Source organism: Aquarana catesbeiana, linkage group LG04 (assembly GCF_042186555.1).
Source record: "Aquarana catesbeiana isolate 2022-GZ linkage group LG04, ASM4218655v1, whole genome shotgun sequence".
In the NCBI taxonomy this organism is placed as follows: Eukaryota; Metazoa; Chordata; class Amphibia; order Anura; family Ranidae; genus Aquarana; species Aquarana catesbeiana.
Window position 1 is genome coordinate 268,267,988 of NC_133327.1, and position 12,500 is coordinate 268,280,487.

Consider the following 12,500-nt stretch of genomic DNA (forward strand, 5'->3'; position numbering starts at 1 on the left):
GCGTGTACCGAGTGGCATGAAGAGATTTGAGTTGTTGGGAAACGTTCACGCCAAATATCCCTCAACCCTATCTCTCTAAATACCCTGTACAATAACATATATGGGTTCTGCTCAAGTCTTTGCCGGAGGGAACTTATCCATCTGAGTATTCATCACCATATTGAAATCTCCCACTATCAGGACTGGTCCCCTTGGTTTATCAGCCATAAATACCAGCAAGTATTTAACATCTAGCTTAAAGGGGGGTGGGATATACACATTGATAAGTATACATAGCATCTCCACCAGCACACATACTTATACATATTATATATAAGCGTATGTACCGTCCCTCACAGTCTATCCTCACTTGCCGACAGGAGAACCTCATTGATTTATGTATCAAGATACTCATTCCTCTTGAATAGGATATATACACTGAATTATATTTATGAGGAAATCCCTTACATCTTAATCGTAGAAATGTTTTTGTTAAATGCGTCTCCTGAAGGCAAAGGATAGATACTCTAACAAGCGAGACAAACTTAAGCAGAGCTATTTTTTTTAGTGAATCACCTAATCCCCTCACATTCAATGAACAAATCGTTACTCCACCATTCATTTTGGCTTGAAGAGAAAAATCTAAAATGAATGTGTCCATAAATTTGTGGATATATAATTGAGGGCTATGTTCCTTTAACCCATAACTTTTCTTCCCAAGTATCCATCAGAATTATGCTATGGTGAATTCCTTTTCTATTCTGGGTAACATCTGACCATGTTGTGGGAACCTTCCTGATTGGGGGTTCCGTACTGTTTTGTTGGCCACATTCCTTGAATCATTTGGAGGCACCGGTTAATGTATTTGGATAAAGGCCCTGACCGGGTATTAGGTCACAAGCTTATCTAGCTTGCCACTCGGTAAGCGCACATTTTATTTGGCGTTCAACATTTTGGTTGCGGTGGAGGAATTGTCACTTTTTCAACCTATTAGTTTCACGGATTTTGGTTGTGATTGAATGCACAGTAGAAGAGTTCTACCTACACTATCATAAACTGTTTTCTTTATTTTTATACACCTTGGACTTTATTTTTCACTGATTAATTGGTTTTGGATTATTCATATAAAATTGTAATTTTTTTGGTCAATATATCATCACTTAATCATTCCTTTGTGATTTAGCGCTGCTACATTTTTTCCATAGTTACATAGCAGGTGAGGTTGAAAAAAAAAAAAACACAAGTCCATCCTACGTGTGTGATTATAAGTCAGTATCACCTTGTATATCCCTGTATGTTGTGGTTGTTCAGGTGCCCATCTAATAGTTTTTTTTAAACTAATCGATGTCCTCTGCTGAATCCACCACCTGTGGAAGGAATTCCACATCCTTGCCTCTCTAACAATAAAGAACCCTCTACGAATTCTAAGCTTAAACTGCTTTTCTGCTAATCTTAATGAGTGGCCACGTGTCTTATTAAACTCCCTTCCACTGAAAAGTTTTATCCCTATTGTGGGGTCACCAGTATGGTATTTATAAATTGAAATCATATCCCCTCTCAAGCATCTCATCTCCAGAGAGATCAAGTTCAGTGCTCGTAACCTCTCTTCATAACCAATATCCTCCAGTCCCTTTATTAGCTTTGTTGCCCTTCTCTGTACGCGCTCCAGTACATCCTTCCTGAGGACTGGCGCCCAGAACTGGACAACATACTGCAGGTGCGGCCGGACCAGTCTTGTAAAGTGGGAGAACTATCGCTTTATCTCTGGAGTTAATCCCCTTTTTAATGCATGCCAATAGTCTGTTTGCTTTGTTAGCAGCTTGGAATTGCATTCCACTGCTGAGCCTACTAGGACCCCTAGGTCCTTTTCCTTCCTTTATTTCCCCAGAGGTTCTCTCACCAGCAAGTAGACTGCATTATTTTTGCCATCCAAATACATTTACATTTTTTCACATTAAACCTCATTTGCCATGTAGTTGCCCACCCCATTAATTTGTTCAGATCTTCTTGCAAGGTTTCCACATCTTGCAGATAAGTTATTGCCCTGCTTAGCTTAGTATAGTCCGCAAATAGAGATTGAACTGTTTACCCTATCCCCAGGTCGTCTAGGAACAAATTAACATAAGTTATCTTAAGCACCTACAAAGACAACAAAGCCAACATTCAAGAGGACAAGGAGAAAAGCATCTAATGAAGGCACAAGGGCAATCTTACCGGTGAAGGCAGGAACGCTTCATGAAACTTCCTTGGATTAATCCTTAGGGGACCCTAGTGAGCAAGAATAGAGCAGTATGATACAGAAAGTCGGACACTGTCCTGCTCTAAAGCATGCACAAAGAATATATCTTACACACACACACACACACACTTTTTTGTTTTGGGTAGAGTGAAGGATTAGAATACCAGTCAGGTTTTTATTGCCATCTAGGCTCCATTAGGGGGCTTCACCCTCAGTTTGTCGTGTTTAACACTATGCACCAAGGAGGAAAGCGATAACCTAATTCTGGATTGTCACCAGAACAGGAAGAGAGGAGACCTTCAATGGGGACACTAGTTTTGCTGACAACCAAGTACCCCCTCATTTTGGAGGGATTTCCTCACTTCCTGTTTGGCTATGGGATAAAAAGGAAATTATCCCCATTGGGACACAGATGGCAAACAAAAACAGGAGTTAACCCTCTGCTACTCTATTAACAATGAGGGTTTGGCTTTAGTGCTACTTTAAACACGATTTTCTAGAGTACACAATGTTCGCCATTCTTTTATTTCATCATTTCAGTGTGCTACAAGTTGCATTTTGAGAGGGTGTAGCAAACAATGGCAACAAAATAATTAAGGGAAATCAAACATCTAGGACGAAGATTTTATTTAGACTGCTTCATTATGAGATCATGTCAGAAAGGATTGCTCAGGTGTTAGGTTCCCGATAAATCAAATTCTATATTCCTAGTGCAGTTATTTTATTCTGGCTGTGTCACACATGTTTCTTTTCAACCCATCTGCAGGTTCAGTGTTTCCAAGGCAAAGAACAGAAGTTCGCCCAAGATTTGATAGACCACATGCCTGCAGCTGCTTGTTTGACTTGCTAGATTCTGTCTTCAAGCAGATTTGTGGGCACTGAGCCACTAAAAATTAACATGCTGTAATACAAAATACAGAGTACACCCGGAGGCTTCCAAACAGAACTAGAAATACAAGAGAACAGTTAACTTTCCTTGTCGCTCATTGTGGGAGATTAGGAAACATGCTATAGGCCATGCCTTACCTCTGCTCTTCTAAGAGCCAAGATAGATAAGCAACACTTCTCTAGCACAGGGTCAGATTAGATTACTTTTTTTTTTGTATCGTAAGCAAACTGGAGGGTAGGTGTTACTCTGTAGGTACAGATTGAAGGCTTATATTTATGCCTCCTGGATCAATTCAAACCACACTGGCCAAAACTGTTCTCGCACTTTGGCTTCTCTCAAGGCCAAAATGGACAAAACAAATGTAGGTTCAATTTCCATCAAGGCACACAAGCTCTCAGACACTGAACTCCCAAGATTCCAAACTTATTTGGTCAGTGAACATAACTATACTCAACTGAGCTAATGCATGACTTCAAAGAAGCAAACTACTTAGATCAATAATCATTAAAGTTTCTTCAATCAAGATGCTATCATACTTTTTTTGGGTACTACATAGGTCTGTCTTTGGAATTTCATCAGACAAACATCACAAAGTTCATCAGCAAGACTATGTAACAATATAGGATTTTTAATGCAGCTGAATCTGTACAGAAGTTGTCACACCAGCAGGGTTCTATTTTATCAGTCTGCACTGGGTTAAGTGATGTTGGCATCACAAAATCTTAGGATTCCTGGAGGCTTATGGTAAAGCTCACCATCAGAATATGTGCCCACATTGCGCACGATTCATTTTCATCTCTGGCTTCTCTAACAAGCAATTATCGCACTTAAAACTTATATCTGAGCAGATGGGTCCAATATCTTTCCTGACCAAAATTCTATTTACCATGTTGCTCATTTCACGCTGTGATCTCATATTTGGAACAAGCTGCATTTCCCATCTGCAAGGAACAGATGTTTTTGTCAAGAGGGGTGGTGATGAGAGGTCTGTCCACTGAGGACTAGAGGGTCGCTATGTCACAAAAGCAGTGTTCATTTGCAATGAAAACTAAGCTAGATTAAAATGCTACTGCTTATTTTTGCTGAATTGAAGTAAATTTGAACTGTGCTGTACAATTATTGAATCTGGAAGCTGGTAAAACATTTATGAACTAGGGAAGTTTTAGCTATGGTTATTCAAAAGCACAGCTAAAGTGTATAATGCAGCAGATGCTGGACTCAAACCAAAAACATGACTGTTCACTTGTTAAATGCCAGTTTACCAACGAACATCTGGAGAGAACCACATTTTCTTTAAGATGCACAGCAAAATGATGCATATATGCTAGCAGCAAATAAGGACAGGACAGTAAAGACGAATTAATGGGGCTTAAATGTTCAGCAATGAAATCGAAAAATGACTGAAGCATCGCAACGCCATCACTGATCAGCTTTTTTATTAGGGGGGGGGGGGGGGGGGGGTGAAAAAGTAAGCTACAAGGCTGCTGCTTAATACAGCTCAGGTCAGTTTTATTTAGGCTTTCCTTTGTTAAATAAAAAAATTTAAAAAACGCACTTCGGGCAGAAGCAAAAAGGGAGGGGAGGAGAGAGATATATATATATATATATATATATATATATATATATATATATATATATATATATATATATATATATAAGTCTAGTAAAGTGGTTGTATGTAAACCCTTCATACACTCTACATTCATTCAAAAGTAGTGCATTGTGATAAAATCCTTAATTTGTTCATCAGAGGAGGGGGCAGAGAACTGCAGTTACAATGTATGAGCTGATTGGAGAAAAGGGACACACCCCCTCTACAGGAACGGATGAACATGCAGAACTGTGTTCTGAATAGATAAACTATGTGCCGAGATCCCTCCCCTATCCTAAGTTTATCTTTTGTCAGGAGTGTCTCATGCGGATAACAGAGGAACGAAGCGCCAGAGAAACGACACAGCTTTGAAGACAGACAAGTAAACACTACAGATATGCACTTTGTTCATATTTCATGACTGAGGTTTACAACCAAAAATTTACCTAAATGCATTCTATAACAACTAAATATATGTATAGACATTTGCATATACAGTCCTATGTAGAAAATGTAAAAGTAGCACAAGTTAATAAGAGGGTATTTACAATCAGGTGGCATACTGGGCAATATTTTAATTAACCAACTATAGTAAACTACTCTGAAAAACCTGTACCAAAAATTAAGTATTAAAAATATTAAAGCGGTAACCCAAAAACTAAAAAAAAAAAAAGTACTAGATTGCAGCTTTCCAATCATAGATGTGGTGGCTGCATTGATTTTCTTTAGGCTTTTCCTGTTTTCACCTGATGATCTGGCCAGTTACACACCTCCTTCATTAGCATGCCCCTGCTATGAATGGAGGAGCACAGGGGGCATATTTGGACAGCAGCATTGTTAGTCTGGTGGGGAGAGGAGTGTTAGTGTAGCTAAATCTGCTAGTACATCTAAAATTGAAACTTAAAGCGGGGTTCCACCCAAATTTTCAACAATATCTGTATGTATTCTCTTCCTTGCCTAGATGCTGACATGCCGTTTAAAAAAATTTAAATCGCCGTAATTACCTTTTATTTTTCTATTCTTCTTTGCACTTCCTGGTTCTCCTCCCGTGGGAGTAGGCGTGTTTCTAGCCTCTCCCAGACTCCTGGGAGCTAGTCTCAGGCTTCCCAGGATGCCACTGAGTATGTGCGGGAACGAGCAGTGAATGCTGGGAGGACAGCATTCACCACATCCAGGAAATAAATGCTTGTGGGCTTCAAATGCCCACAATGAAGATGGAAACTGCCTGCAGTGAATAATATAAGTTATTCTTTCCGACGAAATCTGACACAGGCGGACATATTACACACAATATGTGAGTATGTAATGCTGAGAAGAAAAGTTTGTGAATGAACTAAAAAAAAAAAAAAAAAAAAAAAAAGATAGATAGGTGGACCCCCCGCTTTAACTCCAGCTAACACTTTATAGGCAGTTAGATCAGTTTCTTTAGCGATAACGGTTTTACATAAATAAAATCTAATCGCCACATCCACCATCAGTTTAAAAAAAGTTGTCTTAACTCTGATACATTTAAAAACAGGCCTGCTGGCTTAATCACCAGATGAAAATGGAAAGAAAAAAAAGTGGCAAATGTGGCAGTTACATTTTAAAAATTGCTAAGCTGCAATATAATAAAGGTTTGCTTTTGGGTTTAATACTGCTTTAAAGTTGTTGTGAAACCCATTCATGAAATTTGATCTAAGCACATAGCTGTAGTGTTTACTTATCTCTTTCCAAAGTTCTAAATGCATTTCTCTCTGGTGCTTCGCTCCTGTTATCAGCAGAGTCACTTTTGACAAGCTCTCCGACACATGAGATAACAGCAGCTGAAAATTTGTGCCAGGGAGGGAGCTTGTCTATTCAGACTACAGCTCTGCCTGTTCCTTCGTTTCTCTCCCTATGTGGAGTGGGTGCCTTTCTTCCAATCAGCTCCCACAGTGTAATCCCAGACTTCCTCTTTCAGCAGTGGGTGGGAAGGACTTCTAACACAATCTGAACTTTTCAAAGAGTGTAGAAAGGGGAAGAGAACAGATAAGAAAAAATGATTTTTATAAAAGCTTACCTGTAAAATTTTTCTTTGAAGTACATCACGGGACACATAATTACTATGTGGGTTATAGTCCACCCGAAACAGGAAGTTGCCTCCCTATACAACCCCTATACAACCCCTCCCATACTGGGAGTATCTCAGTTTTGTAGCAAAGCAATACATGTGTATACTAGAGAGGGGCGGAACCTCTGTGCCCCGTGATGTACTTCAAAAGAAAAGGATTTTACAGGTAAGCTGTTATAAAAATCCTATTTTCTTTAATCGTACATCACGGGACACAGAGCCATAGCCAACTGAGGGGAGGAAGACAACAAAAGTAGGCCACCATGAGATCAGAGGACTTGTACTGCTGCCTGCAAGTACACTGCGCCAAAGGCGACATCCTCAGGCGTTTTTACATCCACCTGATAGAAACTGGTAAATGTATGGATTGAAGACCAAGTTGCGGCCTTGCAGATTCGAGCCATGGAGGCTTGGTAATTCACTGCCCACAAAGCACTAACAGCCCTAGAGTGCGCTTTGATTTGAGAGGGTAGAAACTACCTCTTTAAACCATTACTTGTCGAATGCATTTAGAAATAGTAGATTTTGATGCTGCCTGTCCTCTTTTGGGACCTTCAGGCATCACGAAGAAAACAGTTTTCCGAATCTAAGCAGTCGCCTTTAAATAGACTTTGACCGCTCTCACCACATCAAGAGAATGTAGTGATTTTTCTTTCATAGAACAGGGTTCTGGAAAAAATGAAGGTAGAACAATATCCTGGTTTAGATAAAAAACCGGATACTACTTTCAGCAAAAAGTTAGGATGAGGACGCAATACTGCCTTATCCTTGTGAATAATATGGCTCTTTACAAGAAAGAGCAGCCAATTCTGATACCCTTCTTGCAGCAGATATGGTTACGTGAAAAAATAGTTTCCTTGTCAAAAAGTATCAAGGGAATATGTCGTATCGGCCCAAAAAAGGCTGGTTTTGTAATGCTGACAAAACTAAATTCAAGTCCCAAGGGTTCAGGGGGGACCTAACCGGAGATTAAAGCAGTGTTACCCCCTGAATAAAGTTGCGAACCAAAGAATGCGAAGCAAGTGGTCATTGAAATACCGATAACGCCGGCACCTGTCCCTAGAAAGCACTCAAGGCCAGCTTTATATTTCAACCTATCTGCAGAAAGTCAAGGATTCTGCCTTTGACCCATTTCCTGGGGTGCAACCCCTGGTTTCACACCAGGAGGTATATGCTTCCTAGACTAATATATAATTATGGAGGCCAGCTCCCTTGCATTAACAAACGTAGAAACCAGGGAACATGACAGCCCACGCTTCAGAGTGTGGCTCTAAATAGCCAAACTGTTAAATTTAGCATTTGTAAAGTAGGATGGAATACCAGACCTTGCGAGAGAAGGTCAAGCTGTGGCGGTAGGGTCCATGGGTCTGCTACTGCCATCTTTACGATCTCTGCATACCAAGATTTCCTGGACCCCGCTGGGGGCCACAAGAATCACCGACTTCACTTCCTGCTTGAATTCTGCGAAGAAGTCGTGGACGCAGGTAGAATAGGAGGGAATGCATAAATCAGTGAGAACTGATTCCACGAGAATAGTAAGGCATCTGTTCCGCATGCTAGCGGATCCTTTGTTCTTGACACCATAGGTAATCTTTGTTGAACCTGGACGCAAACAGATGTCTGGGATCCCTCATCTTTGACATATTAACAGGAAGATATCAGAGTGAAAGAACCATTCTCCCGGGAACAACTGCTGTCGACTCAAGTAGTCCGCCTGCCAATTTTCTATTCATAGAATGAAGACTGCCGATAGGATATGATTCACCTTTCTCTGGGCCACACAACTTCTTGTGCCACCTTGGTGATTAATATAAGCCATTGCTGTGGAATTGTCAGATTGAATCCTGGCAGGACAATACCATAAACTGAACGTTCAGGCCCTCAGGACCAAGTGCTCTGTCTGACTCTCTAGAATGTTAATGGGCAAGGCCATTTCTGATCTGGGCCACTTCTCTTGGACAGTTGCCTCTTCCAGGACTGCTCCCCAACCCAAAAAAAAGTTGGCATATGTTGTTACCACTTCCCAGGTAACGGAAGGATTTTCCCCTCTGCAGATTTTTGGATATTAACCATAAACGGAGGCTCCGGCACACCCAGCCTACAGCACCTGGTATTTCCAGGTGGTCTCCCATCTGGCTACTAACCAGGCCCGACCCTGCTTAGCCTCCAAGATCAGACGAGATCCGGCGCTTTCAGGGTGATGTGGCCATAGGCTTTGGAGTCAGACACATTGGAGAATCTAGAGCTTGAACCCTTTGTTCCAAGCCGATAGGATACTGTTTTGCAGCATTCTCTAATGAAACTGAGCACAAGGAACGGACTCGAATGAAGCCACCATCTTTCCCAACAACCTCATGCAAAGTTGAATAGAAGAATTCATCTTGCTTCGATCACCTAAATAAGTTCCTTTATGGCGCTGATCTTTGCCTGGGGCAAGAATACCCTTTTCTGGGTGTACCTATAATCAGACCCAAGTATTTTAGCCTTCATGGTTTCAAAGAAGATTTCTCCTAGGTTGAGAATCCGACCTAGATATTCCAGATAGTTGACTGTGGTGACCATAATTCCGTTCTTGATACAGTCGATAGCCCGCTTAGACCGATCGTCTAGGTAAACCATAATAGTTATACCTTGGCCCTTAATCTGGCTAGAAGAGGTGCCAGCAGTGGTGTATTTAGGTTTTGTGCTGCCCTAGGCCTAACTAAACTTGTGCCCCCCCCCCCACCCCCCAATTTAAATATGACCCAACCCTTCCTGTCAATGTCATGCCCTTCCTGTTTAAGACCCACCCTATCTAAACCACACCCCTTCCTATCTAGGCTCCACCTTATCCTCTTCGAGCCCCACCGCTTCCTCTCTGTACATTTAAAGTGGGTATCAAGTGCAGCCTCATCAGTGCCCATCAAGGCAGCCTCATCAGTACCCAATAAGGGTCTCCAAATGCATTCTAATCATACCAAATTATGTGAGCAGGACTGCAGTTCCTCTTTAAGCACCTGTTCGCTTCAACAGCAATGACATTGTCCAAATTGGTGAGATGCCGACTTTGCGGCGCTGCAATGATTCCCAAAAGTACTTCCCTGCTCTACTTTTGGTGACTTTGGGTGCGATTTGTACAGACATCTGTGCATGAACCTGCACAGATGTCTGTCAAATCGCCCCTTGAAGCCAGACTGCATTGCCAGTTTGAAATCATGAGAGTTCAGCTGAACCCACATAATTTCTAACCCACATCAGTGTGAACCTGGGCTTAATGCAGTCAGCAGGATGGGTATTAAAATCCAGACTGATCTATGATCAGAAATTACACTTTTCTTCATGTCAGAAGGCAGCATTACCCATACAGGTAGGTAGCCATACGCTTTACTGGTTGTTTTTGCAGCGCCTTTTGGCTGCTAGCGGGGCGCCTTTAACACACTGGCAGCCGAAAAAAGGGTTTAAAAGCTCCCGCAAAACACCACTGAAGCGGCGCTTTGCCGGCGCTGCCCATTGTGCTTTAAGAGCAGTGTATACACCGCTCCCAAAAATGCTGTTTGCAGGACTTTGCGCGTCCTGCCTTTGCAGCGCTCCAGTGTAAAAGCACTCGGGCTTTCACACTGGAGCGACAGGAGAGGCGCTTTACAGGCGCTATTTTTAGTGCTATAGCGCCTGTAAAATACCTCAGTGTGGAAGTGGCCTAAAGTGTTAAAAGCCATTGATTCCAGAAGCACCAGCCTGCAGATATTGAGCTGTAAAGAGTTAACCATATATCTAAGCAGCAGTGTACATGGGTCCGTTGATGCAAAGAAAAGCACAGTCCACCCCTAGCACTAAGGACACAGAGTGTTAAATATCAGACAGTTTGTCCCCTATTTCAGATGACAGGAGATACAAGAAACAGTGATAGCAGGTGTGTGAGGTTTGTAATAAGAGAAGGTGAGGAGGCTCAGTATCTTACTTTCACTCCCTCCAGGATATGCAGAATGTAGCTGGGTCTGTCAGCTGAAGCTACAATCCAACTGATCTAGAGGCTCCATGTGCACCTGGAGTCAACACAGGTGGCTGACCCGTTCTCTCTGCACTCCTTTCTGTGCAGGTGGGAGGGGGGGGGGGGGGGGCGGGGACTGTGAGCACACACTCTTATCTATGTAAGAGACAATGCAGCCAGCAACCTGACAGTGAACAGACCGACTCCAGAGGAGGGGGGCTTTTTTTGTGCGGGGGCCGCCCCCCGCAAGGTGCCACCTAGGCCTTGGCCTTGTTGGCCTAGGCCAGAATATAGCACTGGGTGAAAGCCCCTAGCAGAGCTACACACTGAAAATGAAGATTTTCCACCATGAAAAGTAGATATTACTAGTGAGCGAGGAAATAGGCATATGGAGGTTTGCATCTTTGATGTCGATTGACGCCAGAAGTTCAACTCCTTGTAGGATGGTGATAACTGATTGGATTGTTCTATTCAAGAATTGAATTTCGATTTTTGAGATCCAGAATGTCTATTTGGATTTGGCACCGTGAAAAAGAGGTTTGAACCAAACCCCAATCACTGCTCTTACATGGGTGCTACCATGATCACTTTTTGCCAAAAGATGATCGAGAGCGAGCGAGAGAGAGAGAGATGGAGCGAGAGAGAGATGGAGCGAGAGAGCGAGCGAGAGAGAGCGAGCGGAGGGAGCGAGGAGAGGCGAGCGAGCGAGCGAGAGAGCGAGCGATGGAGCGAGAGATGGAGCGAGAGAGAGAGCGAGCGAGAGAGAGCGAGCGAGAGAGCGAGCGAGAGAGCGAGGATGAGCGAGAGATGGAGCGAGAGATGGAGCGAGAGAGCGAGTGATGGAGCGAGAGAGCGAGAGAAGAGATGGAGCGAGCGATGGAGCGAGAGAGAGATGGAGCGAGAGAGAGAGAGATGGAGCGAGAGAGAGCGAGAGAGATGGAGCGAGAGAGGAGCGAGAGAGATGGAGCGAGAGGAGAGAGAGCGAGAGAGATGGAGCGAGAGAGCGAGCGAGAGAGATGGAGCGAGAGAGCGAGAGAGCGAGAGAGGGAGCGAGAGAGCGAGCGATGGAGCGAGAGAGCGAGCGAGAGATGGAGCGAGGGAGCGAGCGAGAGATGGAGCGAGAGAGCGAGCGAGAGATGGAGCGAGAGAGCGAGCGAGCGATGGAGCGAAGAGAGCGAGCGAGAGATGGAGCGAGAGAAGCGAAGGCGAGCGATGGAGCGAGAGAGCGAGAGAGAGATGGAGCGAGAGAGCGAGAGAGAGATGGAGCGAGAGAGCGAGAGAGAGATGGAGCGAGAGAGCGAGAGAGAGATGGAGCGAGAGAGCGAGAGAGAGATGGAGCGAGAGAGCGAGAGAGAGATGGAGCGAGAGAGCGAGAGAGATGGAGCGAGAGAGCGGAGAGGAGAGATGGAGCGGAGAGAGCGAGCGAGAGAGATGGAGCGAAGAGAGCGAAGACGAGCGAGAGAGGGAAGCGAGCGATGGAGCGAGAGAGCGAGCGAGCGATGGAGCGAGAGAGCGAGAGAGCGAGCGATGGAGCGAGAGAGCGAGCGAGAGATGGAGCGAGGGAAGCGAGCGAGAGATGGAGCGAGAGAGCGAGCGAGAGAATGGAGCGACGAGGAGAGCGAGCGAGAGATGGAGCGAGAGGAGCCGAGCGAGAGATGGAGCGAGAGGAGCGAGCGAGAGATGGAGCGAAAGAGCGAGCGAGAGATGGAGCGAGAGAGCGAAGCGAGCGATGGAGCGAGAGAG

At 43.8% G+C, this 12,500-nt stretch overlaps 1 protein-coding gene and 1 pseudogene across 22 annotated transcripts in view; both read right to left on the reverse strand.

Annotated features, from left to right (window-relative positions):
• DIS3L2 (DIS3 like 3'-5' exoribonuclease 2) overlaps positions 1-12,500 on the reverse strand; it is a 1,051,599-nt gene that overhangs the window by 859,640 nt on the left and 179,459 nt on the right. For all 22 annotated transcript variants that reach the window (XM_073626503.1, XM_073626502.1, XM_073626498.1 and 19 more), the window contains one exon: positions 2,194-2,247. In XM_073626503.1, coding sequence (XP_073482604.1) covers positions 2,194-2,247 — 54 coding nt within the window. The remainder of the gene's footprint in view (positions 1-2,193; positions 2,248-12,500) is intronic.
• LOC141141842 (5S ribosomal RNA) lies at positions 8,886-9,004 on the reverse strand (annotated as a pseudogene).